This window comes from Apodemus sylvaticus, chromosome 9, assembly GCF_947179515.1.
Source record: "Apodemus sylvaticus chromosome 9, mApoSyl1.1, whole genome shotgun sequence".
Lineage (NCBI taxonomy): Eukaryota > Metazoa > Chordata > Mammalia > Rodentia > Muridae > Apodemus > Apodemus sylvaticus.
The window spans coordinates 58,793,672-58,810,681 of NC_067480.1; the positions used below are offsets into that span (position 1 = coordinate 58,793,672).

General features: G+C 40.0%; 1 protein-coding gene across 1 annotated transcript in view; it reads left to right on the forward strand.

The window, feature by feature from the left end:
- Pgap1 (post-GPI attachment to proteins inositol deacylase 1) overlaps positions 1 to 7,758 on the forward strand; it is a 65,848-nt gene extending 58,090 nt beyond the window's left edge. The window contains exons 26-27 of the mRNA XM_052192936.1: positions 343 to 447; positions 2,332 to 7,758. Coding sequence (XP_052048896.1) covers positions 343 to 447; positions 2,332 to 2,470 — 244 coding nt within the window. The 3' untranslated portion in view covers positions 2,471 to 7,758. The remainder of the gene's footprint in view (positions 1 to 342; positions 448 to 2,331) is intronic.
- Positions 7,759 to 17,010: the final 9,252 nt, after the last annotated feature.

Below are 17,010 nucleotides of genomic sequence, written 5' to 3' on the forward strand. Positions count from 1 at the left end.
AAGTTACTGTACTTGCACCTCCATATTCTGTTTTGGTATAAGGACATCTTTATGTGTTTTAAGTCATTTGTTTTCCAGAGCTGTGTGAGCCTTTTAGTCAGTTTTGAGTACTTTCCGCACTGGGTGTCTTTATTCCTCATGGACTTCTGAGTGTAGTGCCAGGTGTAAAGTCTCTAGTCCAGGGACGCTCTAGAGCAAGAATTGTCACCAGCGGCTTCGTGGGCAGTCTAGGCTCTCGGGACCCTATTGTTACTGGAACATTTTGAAAATTAATTAATTTGATTCTGACCATTTAAAGCCATCCGTTCTGCTTTGTTGATACATGTTTTATTTCTATCCTAGGTATTATTTTAAACTTAGTCCTGACCCATGCAAACCCCTGGCATTTCTCCTTATTCCAGCTATAGCGATTCTCGGGAACACTCACACGGTTTCAATAAAGTCAAGGTAGAGTGGTTTAAGTTACTTCTTCCATGTGTCACTGAACATCATCACTTTATTTCTGGAAACATACTCTTTATTTATATTTAACTTGACTCTTAGTAAAAGTAAAGCCATAGGTGACTGTCATGTATATGCAAATATATTATGCTTATTTACTAAAGAGTAGGAGTTTTGTTAGAAAAATAATGGTTTTTTTTTCTTTTAAAATTTAACTATGATGTCTAAGATTTAACTTTCCAAAAGATAGGAGTAATGTTAAGTAGATTGAGCTGTAGCTAAGACTGACCTTTGCATCAGCTGAGTAATAAGTACAAGAGGGCTCAGTGTGCGCTTGAGGGCTCAGTGTGCGCTTGAGGGCTCGGTGTGAGCTTGAGGACTCGGTGTGCGCTTGAGGACTCAGTGTGCGCTTGAGGACTCAGTGTGCGCTTGAGGACTCAGTGTGAGCTTGAGGACTCGGTGTGCGCTTGAGGACTCAGTGTGCGCTTGAGGGCTCAGTGTGTCCTTGGCCTTTTATGCTTGTGTCTGTGTTTGCCATGCTTCGTGACAGCACTTGATCGTTTTGACTGAGCCTTTGCTCTGGGAGGCCTCCAAGTTCTAAGCCACATGCCGCTGTCCTAGGACTAGGCTAAGGTGGACGCAGAGGTGCTCCTACCTGCCTGTGGTCTGAGCATATGGGAGGTAAAACCAGTAGCCAAGGTTACCCTCAGAGTCGGTGGCCAGCCGGGGCTACATTGGCCCAGTCTCAAATAAATAAGTTATATAGAGAAATGAGAGCAGATCTTGACTTGGCAACTTAATGCCTCTGTGCGTCGACTTACCCCTCTCTTCACCTCAGTTTCTCCGTTTTCCCAGTAAAATCCAAGGCTTTTCCCTGATATTCCTTTTCTTGGAAATGTTTGTTTTCTGTTGTGATGTTTGTTTGGGGTTTTTTTCTTCCTTTTTTAAAATGTAATTTTGCTGGTTTAAGTAGGATTAAACTAAGCATTTTTGTAGCTATGTGTTCAAGAACACTATTATGCTAGGATAAGTTTTTAGATGTAAATTGTGAAAATACCAGCTGGTATTTTTCTGTTTTGTTAAGGAGAGACTAAGCATATGGCTGGTCTCTGAATAGAAATGTATTTCCTTTTTCTGTTTAAAACATGTTTTTATTGAGCCTTGTAAAATTATGGACAGGTTTTTTTTTCCCCAGTTCATTAAAAAAAAAAAAAAAAAAATCCCATCATTTAAAATCACTTAGAAGCCAGATGGTTTGGCCCACTCCTGTCATCCCAGCATTCAGAAGACAAGGCAGGTCATCAGCTCAGAGCCAGCTTGTGTTTTATTCTATGTCACCAAACCTTATCTCAGAAAACCAAAAGTAAGAGCCGAGCATAATGGTACTCAACTTTAATCCCAGCACTTGGGAGGCGGAGCAGAAGGCCCCTGAGTGTGAGGCCAGCTTGGTCACCAAAGCCAGTCTCAGGCCAGCTAAGGCTGTATAGTGAGAGGCTGTCTCAAACAAACACCAAGAAAAAAGAGGATGACCAGAAAACTAAAAACACATAAATAGGGGCTGGAGAGATGGCTCAGTGGTTAAGAGCACTGACTGCTCTTCCAAAGGTTCTGAGTTCAAATCCCAGCCACCACATGGTGGCTCACAGTCATCCGTAATGAGATCGGATGTCCTCTTCTGGGGTGTCTAAAGACAGCTAGAGTGTACTAATATATAATAAATAAATAAATCTTTAAAAAAAAAACAAGTAAATAAATAGCATTTAAATAAGTACAAGCAAATGTCACTTCTTACAGTGTTACCTTTCCAAAGCTATATTCAAAGTTTACATATTTCATTTTGGCTCACAAAGTAATTTGTCTAATAATGCATATTTCTCCATCTCTTTACAGTAAATTGCTGAAGACCGCCTCCCAGTTCCCACTTCCTCTGGCTGTTGGTGTGATTGCTTTTGGCTCCTCCCACTTATACAGGGTCCCGTGTTTTGTGATCATTCCTCTTGTATTCCATGCGTTATGCAACTTTATGTGAGACTGGACTTAAAGGAGGAGAACGGTTCATGTCTTTCGGACCAGTGACACAGTGAACATGCAGCTCCTCCGCCAGGAGCAGTGAGATCCTCTAGAGAAGACAAGTCTATTTTTACAGTATTGAAAATAGGAAATTAGTTTTGTAATGCTTGAGGGTAGTAGTTGGGGCATGGTTTCAGTCTGTGGTGTAGTCTGTGTACTTGTCATATCTGAGGAATTAGTGAAGGGATATGGTGGCCTGTCTTAAGGACTCCTGTACATACCAACTAGCTTTCATTGGCCGTCCCAGGGACCTTCTGCAGACCTGTAGATGCAGTGCTGTGTGCAATATAAGTGAGACTTACCCTAGTTTCATCAGACTTTGTTTTGAAAAGTGGGTTTTATATCTGTTATAATTTTCATATTCAAAGCTAAGTCTTAAAAGATTGTTAAAAGTGGCCATTGTTTTCTCAGAAGTAAAATAGTCATGGAGGAGAGTGGTCAGTTTTTGGCAGCCATGGTGGGCAACGTTAGATCCATCTTCTTACACCTGTGAAGAAGAACCTCAGACTAAAGGGAGGCTTTATGTTAACCGCTGCAATTCAGATTCAAAACAGTGACGTTTTCATGAGCCTTCAAATATGAGTCTTACTGTGTGTACGTGATGAAGATGAGAAGCATGGAAGAGATTTCAAAAGTCCTATTATCACAAGAATGTTCTTGCAGAGCCTGCATTGGCACAGTCGTCTCTGCCCCTGACTTAAATCCTTGCCCCAGTGGCTGCCAGAAGTGCCTGCAGCAGCGGAAGGTTATTAAAGGGAGAACACCAGAGACTGAGACAACTCCGGGTTTGCATCATTTGTTTGTCTACTGCGGAGGAAGGGTCTCAGCATAAATACAACATTGCACCTGATGTACAGAGCTATGTACTAATAGAGGAGGAGTGGGCAGCCGTTCCTGCATTAGTACTGAAAATGCGAGCACTGCCTGAAGAGACGGCACACCACATCACTCATTAAGATGAGAATCTTGGTTTGTAGAGGTGCCTCTGAGACTACAGTTTTGCCATGGGGGGGAGCGGGGGTAACATTTGATTTCATTTCCAATTATAGTTCATTCTTAGCTACAGAAAAATAGGAAGGTCAGTAGCTTGAAGAATATAGTTGCTCTTTGCCCTCAGTTAGAGTAAACTCAAGCTGAGTCAGACCTGTGTCGTAGAACCCTTCACTGAGACGTGTGTTCTGTAAATGCCTGTAAGCCTTTCTCATGAAGTCCTCCAGTGTTAGCGAATTCACAGTTGTACTTGTGAACTGATGTCCTTCTCGGTACCCAGGAACGGTCCGAAGAGAATCAGCTTTGTTTTATCAGCTGTTACACCCTCCAGGTGTCACAGCCTCTCAGCTACTACTGCCAACCAGAGGGCTACGCCCACCTCAGCCTGGATCTTTCCTTCTTCGGCGTTAGTCAGAGAGTTAAGTTATTACCACAGAAGTTAGTTTGTATGATTCTGTCGCTGTCTGACTGGCATCATGCTTGTTAAGTATTTATATTTTCACTTATTAAGACTTTTAAAGGAAAGCTGTTGTACTAGACATGGCAGACCCTTTAATCTCTTATTTTAGAAGATTGTCAAAAGGAATAAACTATACTGTAGTGTTTATTGAGTACCTGAGAGTGAGTCCATTGTATAATTATGATTTTCTCGTGGCACAACATGTTTTATCTAAGTAGGGATGTATCTGCTCTGATTTTGCTGGAAATGTGTGACCTTTCTGCACATCTGTCTTTCATTCTATCAGTGATACTATAGACGTGTCTCAACTTAGTGGCAACTGAACACTTTAACTTTCTGAACTTGAGCATACATCTACACATAGAAAGAACTTTCCAAAATTTGGTGTTAGACTTTTTGAGAGCCATGATTATTTATTTATGAGATCTAAAGTCTCCCTGCTTATCCAATACTGTTCATGGATAAGATGTATCAAGCTTGATTTCTTACTCATGAGTAATTGTTATTAAAGCACATTAATTCTCACAACAATATTTTTGTCTGAAAGAGCTAATTCCCTAAGCCCTTAAAGTCTTATTTATGCCAGAAAAATATTTCAAATAATATTAGTGTGGGTCTTCAGCCATTTGCCACACATACTCACAGATCCACACGTACACATAAACACAGATGGGCATGCTTTGATAGAGTCGTCATCAAGCATTTAGACACAGAAAGCTAGGTAGACTCTGATCAGGAAATTATCTCATGGAAACATCACATACTTTTACCTATCATGTTTACATGGATATTAGTTATGTTAGAGATTAATACAGCACATTTTTTGAGTTCTACTGTTGTCATTTTTTTTTTTAAGAAATTGAGTTTTGGGGTAAATGTACTTATTTAACAACTGGGTTCTTGCTTATAAATAGATTGGGTGTATATCAGACAGTTAATCTGTCTGATTATTGAGTGCTAAGTAATTTTAAATGCCCTCATAGATTATTGCTATTATAATTTAGACCTGATAATTTTTTTGAAGATTCTTTTGTGTGTGCAGGTGCTCATTGTGGCCAACAGAGGGTAGCTACAGGTGGGTTGTGAGTTGCTGGATGTCAGTGCTAGGAACCAAACTCAAATCCTCCAGAACAGCAAGCACTCTGAACTAAGCCTTCTCTCCAGCCCCTGGACCTGATAAATAGATAGAAATTGCTATTGCAATTGTGTGTCTGTGTGTGAGCGTACCAGGAATTGAATCTGGAGCCTGTGTATGTTATATTCTCTACTATTGAGTAATAGTTTGTCTGGATTAATTTCATGCCAAAATTAAGTAAATTTTACTCTTTTCTTGGTTATCACTATAATGAAAACTTGTAAAGAAACCACTTACGCTTGATGAACACTGATTTTTGAGGAGTTCTCAATGATAGCACTGATGCTGCCCTATACCTTTATTGATCATGTATTGATTGGTGTTTTAAATCTTTTTATATTTTAGTTATGTAATTTCAGATGTCTATGAAGGGACACTTTTTATTGAGTGATCTACAATAGTATCTTTATAATTATCACACATGTTAACATGACATGTTTTCACAGTGCTCACAGACTCACCCAAGGCTTATTGTCTTATTCATTATCAAGTCCTTTCTTTAGCCCATTCCTCTTTTCACTTAGAGCATAATGTGTTCATTTCTGCGGAGGATGCTGGAGTGGAGGGAAGCAGAGCTTGGATTTTAGTTCTTGAAAGCTGCAGGGGGAAGCTGCACCTGGGAGGTCAGCCTGGAGAGACGGCTCAGACAGCCATGTGCCTGCGGTACAGGCATGAGGACCCAAGTGGAGACTGCCAGAATCCGCGTGAGAGACTGGCTAACTAGTGCATGCCCATAATCCTAGCACTGGGGCGGTGGATCAGATAGAGCTTCAGGGCTTGCTGGTCAGCCAGCCTGGCCTTATGACCAAGCTTCAGGCTTGGTGGAGATCCTGTGTCAAAGAATAAAGTGGAAAGGGTGACCCCACCCAGCATTGACCTCTGCCCTCCCCCTGTACCTTCATGTATACACACGGGTACACACACACAAGAGGTGAGGACCCACAAATATCCTGAGGTAAACTAGAACAGTTGATTCCATAATCATGGGATACATCTGGTGCCTCATGTCTTTCCTTAGGCAGGTCTGAATCAGGGTATTGCCCTGCATTATTTGGTTTGGTGCAAACTTTTAGAATGCTGTATTTGAATATATAGGAAGTGGTTCTAAAAAATCATTTGGGAAAAAATCTAAAAGCCTGTCAATGACCTTGGATAGCTATGTTTTTGTTGATTGTTTTTCATCCGTGTGGAAGATTTGTGAATTTGTATATCATAGGAAACAAGACTAGGAAGTTTGTTGAGGGTCACAGTCCACTTGGGGAGTTTGCCAGAGTAAAGGGAACCATCAGAGTTCCTGTGTTTAAGACATTGCTTCCAGGAAAGCTTCCTTACCAGGTAAAGGAATTCTAGGACTCACTCTGCAAACTGTAAGGTTGAGAGCTGAACAGGAAGCATAATTCTGTGACTATCTACTCTTTCAACATAAGGCTTACTGGTGTGTGAGGACATGTGAAAGTTCTAGTCCCCACACATTCCTAACTTCAGAGGATGATAGGAAATGGAAGTCAGATCAGCAGTCCAAATGTGCTATAAATGCTTAAACTTCTGCAATTGTGAAAACATACTGCGAATAAATAAAAACAGAATTGTATATGTTGGTAACTTGGTTGTGAGAACAGAGTAAGATTTGGAAATGCTAATGATAGACATGCTGTTACTCTGTTAATACTGTAAATGTGGCAGTGCAGCAAGGGTGACCATGTGTCTCAGAGTTGGCAATGCCATCTAAGCTACAACGTGATCAATGTGTGTGAATAATAATTTTAAAATCAAGAACAGTTTTTTTTTTTCTTAAGTGCTTGGCTTGTTACGTCGTCAAAAAACATATATACTAAGAGACCAGTTAATCTCTGATGACTTGATGTAAGATTGGTATCTTGAGTCAGAATCAACCTGTAATCATCCTGTACATTGTTGATTTGAGCATCAGTGGGAAACTATATCCTCTGGTGTTTAGCTAGCATGTTATGTAAGCTTTGCATATCTGAATTCTAATCTTAGTCTAAGAAGCCTATGGAGAGCCATTTTGTAAAGTTCATGTGCTATTTTAAATGTTTTTATTTTTAGTATTTGTAAGGTAATGATGTTACTATGATAAAAGTTTGTAGACACCAGGTAGCACTAACTAGAGTACTAACTGCTCTAGAGCTGGGCAGACAGTGTATTTTGTATTTCATGTGTACTTTTTCTGTTTCATATTGGACTTTTTACATCCCTTTTTTAGGAAAAAAAAGATACATTTAAATTCTTTTTAGGGTAATCTGTATTGAAAACTAAGTATTCTCAAGGTTGGCAACATACTTTACCACCAAAGCTAAATGAAACTGTAATATACCTCTGGATATTTGTGCCAATGAACTTTTCTTAGTAATTTGGGGTTAAAAAAAAAGTAATCTTTTCAGTATTTTTCATCTAGGACTCACAATAAATGTGGATATCATGAAAACATGTTCCATACTCTGTTTTTCTTTGAAAATTTTCAAAGATTTAGAACAGTGCATTCTGTGTTCTTTTGTATCTGGTTTCCTGACATTGCTGATGGATCCACTCAGTGGTAATCTTTTAGCAGTTAATTGAGGTAATCATTTGTAGTAATCTGACTTTGGCTTCTTTTGTGGTGTAAAAAAAAAAAAAAAAAAAAAAAAAAAAAAAAAAAAAAAAAAAAAATCAGTCGTTTGGCACAATCCCTTTTTGTTGTAGATGTCTGTTTATACAGTTGAAAACTTGCCCTGTGAGGTTTCTTTTGCTTTCTATATATCTCTCTTCAGTCCCTCATGTTTATCCATCAGAACCTAACATAGTATGATAAAACCAACCATTTAGCATGCATGTCTTGTGCCAAATACTCTGAAATGCAGTTGTTAATGAAAAACCCTGGCATTGATATGGTGTTAGATAAAACTAGAACTGTAACTGGTGCAGACGCCACAGTGGAGTCACGTGAACTCTAGTTCCTCCTTAGAGGAACGGCATGGAAATTGCAGTGTTTCATTTTAGTTTTGCTTAGCATCTTCTGCTGCTTCTTTGCCCTCCAGTACTGTAATGTTGCTACATTTTCATAAATAAGTGAAGAGACAGCATAGAAAGCCAGATATTGAAATATTTGGTCTTGATCAAATGATGGTTATCTAAGTAACTGTTGGGGACTGTGGATAAATTAGAAGAAAGGTAGTTTATGAGAGCTGGCTTCAGGATGCCCTGTCCTCTGGACGGAGCTTGTCTTCTGTGTACAATGTCTTAGCCTAAGTGGGAGATGCCTGTTCTTAACATAACCAGGCTCTGTGCATCGAGGCAGAGGTTTGTAAGAATTCTTGTACAAATCTCCTCCTCCCCTGCTGTGTGGTTGGGAGAGAAATCTTCATTTTCATTATGAATAAATTAGGAAGTTGAGCTATATACTTATATTTTTTAAAAATAGGCACTGACTTGTATCATTTTGAAGTGATGCTGTGGTTTCTTAAACTCACTAAACTTACTAACTATAAATGTAGCAACATGCTCAAGATAAACCAAAACCAAATATACCCCATCACTGTGACATCAAACTTATTTGGGATAAAATAGACTGTGCCTTAAAATGACAACGCAGTGCCCTGCGATCTTGTAACTGTGTTTTACTACAGGCGGCCTTCTTGGGGTTGTCTGAAATCCCTTTCTTTCAAGTTGTGGAAATAAAAGTTTTAAGTACCAATTGACCCACACTTACTTTAGTATCTCGTAGTTGCTGCTCCCAAGGCCACTCGCCCTTAATTTCCAGAGATCTTTGTTGTTTGATTTTTTTACTTTAATTTAAAATTGAATTAGTCTGAATATATGTGAGAAATCAGATTTGGCTAAAGTTTCTGGGGGGAAATATTTTAAGGATAGTCAGGGCACTTCTGTTTCTAAACTTGCTGAATATGGAAAAATTAATCACTGAAATGTATCTTTGTCTTATTGATAATAATCTTATCAAAGATGTGAGTTCCTTCTGAGACTTGTAGTCAGTGTTGTAGCAGATTGACATGCATTTATATTTTCAAATAAAGGTTATTAGATTTATAGTAATGATTTCCCCATGATCAAATTCAAATGGATGGTTTTTTTTTTTTAAGCATTACTATTTCATTCTCCTCCTTCTTTTTACTGCCTCATTATTTTTATGGTATCAAGGGAGAATTAGCTCCTCTGTTTTTAATTAAATATAAAGTTTTATATTTTTATGTATTTATTTAAAATAATGGGTATAATTTCCATTAAAGTCCAAATCAGTTTATAGGATAATCACATTCTTTGTCCAAAGATGCCCACATTTCTGGGTACTCAGTCTGTTGTTTATTTTTACGCGTTACTTTTGAGCATAAACTCAATGTATTTCCTCCTAGTTTACCTCCAATACAATTACAATTTTATATTTAAATAAGAGTCTCTTAAAAATATGTAGAAATAACAATACATCTTTTTTTAAAGCCCGGTCAGATTGACAAAGAAATTGTGCAGGCAGTGGTTGTATAATGAGGTCAGTTTCTACCTTGCGGTTTAGCGTTTAGAGCACATACTCCTCGTAGCTGCTGAGGGAGACTGTGTACAGTGATCGTTTATTTGTACACTGGTTATGTTCTCATTCATAAAGTGTAGAGTAGTAACAGGCAGGAAGCCTGTCCTGATGTGACCGCTGACAACAGTGTCAGCGCCATCCCCCTGTCTCAGCATGCATGCTCATCTCCAGTGCGGTGTGCCGTGTGCAGTGCGCTAGATACATGTGCATGTCATTCCCTGTGTATTTTTGGTATGGTATAATTAACACTGTTACATTTAACTGGATGTGATTTGGGGGAAAGTGCTACTTATTCTATTTGTAGAGTGTCGTGAATTTTTTTACCTGTGTTTCAGCATTACGACGTAGTTTTATTATGTGAATATTTGCCTTCAGTCTCCGCTCAGGTATTAACGTGTAGCGATTTTTGGTGCTTTTGTTTTTAATTTGTCATAATCTGGTGTTCTGAATGTTTAAAAATAAATTTGGTGAATAAGCACATTTGGTACAAAGCACATTTGTTTACTGGTTTTCATACTCTGCCATGCTGTCTCGGAAAAGAAACTTTTACACTCATCTTGTTCACCTGGCCCTAGAGAAGGCAGCGCAGGAACACAGGATGTCCTGGGCTCCAGGAAAAGCTGACAGTTCACAACTTGGCATTGTGTAGTTTTTCACATACATCTCTGTGGACACTTCATGGTTCATAGTCTGTTTTCAGGACTCTTCCGGACTCTACCTTTTTCATGTGCTAACTGGATATAATCCTAGGCGCTCAGGTTCTAGCATAGAAAGAATGAAAAACACTTAGGCATTGTATGCAAATGTATAGGTTACTTTGCAGTTAATCAGAGTAAAGGCTCTTGGCAGTAGAAGCCTTGGGTTCTAGTTAACAAGTTTTTCTGAAGTTTGGTAGAAATTGTGTTAGTCAATAAACCTAACTTCTCAAGGGCATCTAGAAGCAACTGAGAGACTTGTATAATTCCAGGTTTCCAAGTGACAATAATTTGGGAATTTTACATAAATTCAAACACTTACAGAATTGGACAGAAGGAATCAAATGAGATAGGCTATTTCTTGGGGGGCATGTTTCTTGTATTTTTAGCCAGCATCCCTAAATATGAGTAAATATTTATCTTTCTATACAGATATTATATATGTTATTACACAGGCCAAAAAAAGTCAGTTTTAAGAATGAGAGCCAGAAGATGAGATTGCTCAGTGGGTAAAGTTCTTGCCTTACAAGTGTGAAGATGAGTTTAGACGTATGCACTTAGACGTGTGAGTGTCTGTGTGTGCAACACACAGAGAAGCTAGACATGGCAATGCATGCCTATAACCCTGGTGCTTGCGAGGCAGGAGACGGAGACAGGGGGATCCCTGGAGCTCATTGGCCAGCCAGTCTGGACAAATCAGCGAGTTCCAAGTTCAGTTAGAGACCTGTCTCGATAAGGTAGAGCGCTAATGGAGTGGCTCAGTGAGGAAAGGGAGTGACCACCGGGCCTGAGAATCTGGGTTCAGCCCCTGGAACCCACTTAGTTCTCCCCATGGAGAGAGCCAACTCCAGCAAGTTATCCACGTACAAATATAACGGTGAGATTCTATAGGGATGTGTGTGAGTGTGTGTGTGTGTGTGAGTGTGTGTGTGTGAGTGTGACAGACTGACAAAGAGAAAGGGTTTTACTATGTAGCCCCAACTGGCCTGAAACTCACTCTGTAGACCATGCTGGCCTACAAATCATAGAAATTTGCCTTTCTCTACCTTGTTAATGCTGCAGTTCAAGTGTGCATCACCATTCATGACAAACTTTTTTTTTTAAAAAAATTGCATAATAAAATAAAAATAATGAGGACTGTTGAGGAGGATACTGGTCATTAACTGCTAGTCTGCACCCTGCTATAGGTATGCCTACATACATTGAAAATCCTCGGACAATTTGTCAATTTGTCATTCAAATCTTAACTATTTTTAGTGGTGAGAGCTGTATGTCTAAGTTATTTTTTCTAGCAGAGCTGAAAGGAGTAAATATGGATTTTCTGTTGTTCAGGCATTACCATGGTCTTCATCTTGTGGCTTTGGGGAATGGTGTTTTGAAGTTGCATCAATCTATGATGGTTAATTTGAATGTAGTGGATATTTAGCAGTGGACTGCCTTAACCATCCCACATAAACTACAGCGTTGCTTTCATTTCCGCAGAACACCTGTCAGGCTGGTTCCACACTCCGCCTGCAGCCCTTCTTGACGTCTCCAGCATCTTGGAATCTCTAACACAATCCAGGCTTCGTTTCCAGCATCGTGCAATGGGCTCTTCAGGCCTCCGTGCCGAGACTCTGCTGTAAGAGGCCTGGTCTCAGGGCTTTTCCTTAACCCTGGAAGAAGATTCCATAATGCCTTTCCCGTATTGTTCTTGACTATAATCCAGAACCAAATGGCTGAAGCTGCCAAGATCTGCAGGGACTGGGACCTGGCTTCCTCCTTGAATTACTTTTGCATAAACTTTGTTGCATAAATATTGTTTAGACCTAGGAAATCTCCCCGGCCTTTTCCTTTAATCAGTTGCAGGACTAGTGAGGTAGGGTCTTGCCCTAAAGTCACCACCCCCTTTTATTCCATTTAGAACCAGGTTTTGCTTTAAACTTCTCAACTCCTTGGGCCATCTGATGCTCCGTTTCCCCTCAGCCTGTACATTTTGTATTTCTCTTTGCTGCACTTGTACTTTTCACTGTTGGTCTGCATGAGAGTGAGCACTAACAATCGGAGACAGTCAGTAATAGACTGTCACGAAATGGCCTTTATCCGTGATGTTAGCCTGAGCACTAACAACCAGAGACAGTCAATAGCAGGCTGTCGTGAGTGATATTAGCCTAAAACTCCTCAACTCAACAACTGGTGGATTTTTCAGATACAGGCAAAATTCAGCCACATTTTTAGCCATAATGATCACAAGAATGGTCTCTGATAGTCTTCCCCTCTGAAACCTCGTGAGCTGGGTGTCCACCACTGTCTTCCATGTTCCTGCTAGGATGACTTATGAAACCCACTTAAAGAACTCTACTGCTTTTCTAGTGCAGAGTCCCAGAGCCTTCCGTATTTTTCCAACTAGCAGCATAGCCAGGCCAGTCACAGCAATACCTTATTCCTGGTACCTATCTGCCTTAGTAACTGTTCTATTGCTATGAAGAGATGCCATAACTAAGACAACTCTAATAAAAGCAAGCATTTATTTGGAGGGTTAGGTACAGTTTCAGAGGATTAGTCAATGATCACGGTAAAAAGTAGGCAGGGGTGATGCTGACTTGGTAGTCGAGAGCTTTACATCCTGATCTGCAGGCAGAGAGGTGGCCTGGTGTGGGCTTTTGAAACCTCAAAGTCCACTTCAACAAGACCACACCTACTCACTCCAACAAGGCCAGACCCACTCCAACAAGGCTACCCTTCCTAACTTTTCCCAAGCAGTTTCACTAACTGGAGACAAAACATTCAAACATGAGTTTGTGGAGGCTATTCTCACTTATACCACACACACCTCCATTTTTGAGGTATAATTTGGGGTTATATTGAGGTACAATCCTATTTAGAGGCCTGGGCATCTGGCTCAGTTCTGGAACACACTTGCCTAGCTAACTTGACCCAGACTACAATCACCAGTGCTTAAAAAAAAGAGACATGTACATGATTGAAACACATATTTACTCTGAAATAATTAGACAAGACGCAGGGCAGTGATGGTGCATGCCTTTAATCCCTACACTTGGGAGGCAGAGGCAGAGGCAGGCAGATTTATGAATTTGAAGCCAGCCTGGTCTACAGAGTGAGTTCCAGGACAGCCATGGCAACACAGAGAAACCCTGTCTCGAAAAACCACAAAAAAAAAAAATTAATAAAATAAAGTAAAATTACACAAGCTGAAGCGTCTCTCACATTTAGTGCTCCTGAACAGGGTGTGTGTGTGTGTATGTGTGTGTGTATGTGTGTGGGTGTGGGTGTGGGTGTAGAATATTACACTTCCACCAACAGTGAGTAAGGAGGTTCCTTTTTAGATCTCTTTCCCAGCATTTGTTGTATGTTTGTTTTCTTCTAGATAAACCATTTTGACTAGGATGAGACAGAATCACAAAGTAGTTTTGATTTACATTTTCTTGCTGGCCGAATGTTGAACAATTTTAAAAGTGTTTATTGGTCATCTATATTTCTTGTTTTTTTATAAGAGTTTTTTAAAATGTATTTTATGTGAGTACACTGTTGCTGTCTTCAGACACCAGAAGAGGACATCAGATCCCATTACAGATGGTTGTGAACCACTATGTGGTTGCTGAGAATTAAACTCTAGAGGGGGAGTCAGTTCTCTTAACCTCTGAGCCATCTCTCCAGTCCCATATTTCTTCTTTTGAGAACTCTGTTCAGGTCATTGGCCCATTTATTGATACTCAGTTTTGATTCTTTGGTGTTTACTTTTTTCAGTTCTTTGTGTATTCTAGATATTAGCTCCCTGTCTCAAGCATAGCTGTCAAAGATTTCCTCCCATTCTGTGTTTACTCTGCTGATAGTTGCTATGCCAAGGAGAAACTTTATAATTTCATGTAGTCCCATTTGCCAGTCCCTGGGACTGTGGTCTGTGCTATTAGATTTCTGCTCAGAAAGGGTTTACCAGTAACCATCTGGAAATGGTTTCTCTGTGTGAGATGATTTCTCTCTAGCAGTTTTGGTGTTTCAGGTCTTAAATTAAGGTCTTTGATCCATTTTGAATTTTATGTGTGATGAAAGATAGGGATCAGTTAATATAAAGATAAAAATTAGGTTTCTAGATCAGAAACTCTTACTACTTACAAACGTGGGTGTCAGTTTTCTCCACAGGCTTCTCTGCTGAGCACTGTGAGGAGACCCAAGATAAACCTTGAATATGCAAAGAGAAATCTCTGTTTGTTCTACACTGTGAAAGGAAGCCCCTGTCATTGATCTGACAGTTTGTATAAATGATGCTCCTGCCTCCACCCCCTGAGGAACTGGTGTTCCCATGTTACAGTCCTTTGGGATGTAAGCAGATGGCTCTGGGATTCATTTCAAATGTAAACATGGTTCTGGAAAGGAACATTATGAGTGGCACTCCATAGACACTGCTTTCTACTGCTCAAGAAGCCAAGCCATATGGAAACTTTATCACATTCCAGGATTCTTTTTACAAAGTAGAGATGCTGCCTCTCTGCATCCCGTGTGCTGTCAGTGATGTCTAAGGACCAAATGATTGGTGTCCTCGCTGAGTAGGCAACACTGTCAGGACCTCAGTTGCCATCTGCTGGTTGAGGCACGCAGAAATGAAACAAGTGGGCGGGCTGCCTTTGGGGCGTTCTTGTGATGCTCAAGTTGAGAAGTCTCTGCGAAACCAGTCAGGGTTAGGTTTGACCTGGAACCTTCCTGGTTCTATGACACGGAGAGATCACAAACAGGCTTAGCATCTCTGTTGGTGTAGCCAGAAAATGCCCCTATTTCCTAGACTCCCCAAGGCCTTACATACAAGAAAGGGATTGGAGTCTCTTCATCTTGCTGCTATACTTTACAGCTTTAAGTTAACTTGTAAAAAGAAGTCAACTCAGTGGGATGTGGTGACACACACTTGAAATCCCAGAGGTGGAGAGGAAACTTCAAGAATTTAAGGTCCCTAGGATACCCATGAGACCCTATTGCCAAAAAACAAAAATAAGAAAACTAAACAACAACAAAAAACATAGAGGAGGAAGGAAAAGAAGAGAAAGGTAGATTAATAATTCTCAGAGCCGGGTGTGGTGACACATCCCTGAAATCCCAACACTTGGGAGGCAGAGGCAGATGGATTTCTACATTTGAAGCCAACCTGGTCTACAGAGTGAGTTCCAGGACAGCCAGACTACACAGAGAAACCCTGTCTCGAAAAACCAAATGCAAAAAAATAAAAGAAAAGAAAAGAAAGAAAGAGAAAGAAAGAAAGAAAGAAAGAAAGAAAGAAAGAAAGAAAGAAAGAAAGAGAAAGAAAGAAAGAAAGAAAGAAAGAAACAAAGAAAGAAACAAAGAAAGAAACAAAGAAAAAGAAAAGAAAAAATAATTCTCAGAGACTCTGTAGGTGAGGTCTTTTGGTACCAAATGCACTAACTGATAGCCTTCATCTGTACTTCAATTTTGAGGAAATGGAAGTAAGTCATAAGAAAACCAAAAAGTGTGAGCTATTTTAATAAACCCTCCTAGACTATTGTGGGATCTATACAGACTTGTTTTTCCTGTACCTTCCCCTTGAATAGTCATTTGAGTTCCTTTGTACCAGGATTCATGCCAGGGTCATTGGCTTCTCATTTTACTTTTAAGAAGAAAGAAAGCTAAGGGGGTCCAGGGGTGGCTTATAGGAAAGGAAGTAGGCACAGAGAAAGCAATTTGCTTGTAGTGGGGTCCAAACTAGGTTAGCTGTGATTATCCAAGGAAGCGTCCTCAGCTGCAGGATTGCAGCAGTAATAGTATTAGCTGATTTCACATTCTCCGCTGAAATCCTTTCTGATCATACTTATTATCCCTTTTACCTTGGGGGGAGAAAAGTGTTTCCAATGTTCTACCAGAAGATTTTCATTTGCTCTTTCTATAGTCTTTTTAGAGATAGCATCTAACTCTGTGGCCTTAGTTTTATGTTCTGGTAGGTGATTCACCGGCCCAGGCAGACTTGCTCACTGAATAGAGCTGAGTCAGTAGCTCATTTAGCCTGAGCCCTTCATCATCTATAGACTAGAAATATCGACTCACAGTCCTGGTGTGATGATTTAGCTTATCTGGCTACATGCTTCTGATACAATAGAGGCTCTAAATTGGAGCTTTTTCTTCCTTGTCCTCTCTGCTCTTCTGCTCCAGAATAACTTCAGAAACAGTGCTGCAGGACAGCCCAACTTTAAATCAGGACAACTTTAGTTCTAGAACCTTCTGCCACATCAGGTAGCTTCTGTAAATACATTACCCCTGGCAAGAACATCACCCAGTCATATTCCCATTCTTAATGCTGAATATTTTAAGAGATATTTGTTAAATGTCTTTTACCTCTCTTGTGTGTGTGCGTGTGTGTGTGTGTGTGTGTGTGTGTGTCTCGTATGTGTCATGGTGCACATGTAGAAGACAACTTTGAGGAGCTGACTCTCTCAGTCTCCCTTCCCCAGGGGACCCAGGCTCTAACTCAGGTCCTAGCCTTTACCACTGAGCCATTTCTCTGCTGCTTGATTAATTAAGAGTCAAATATTCTTCATAAATTATTACCATAATAGTGACTCAAAATCTTGACTCTTAAAAACCCAACTATGTCTTTAACAAAAATGGGCTTCGCTGTTAAATGTTGGAGCTGAGTTGTTAAGTATGGGGTCTTATGTTTTATTTTTTTTAAATATGTTTGAAT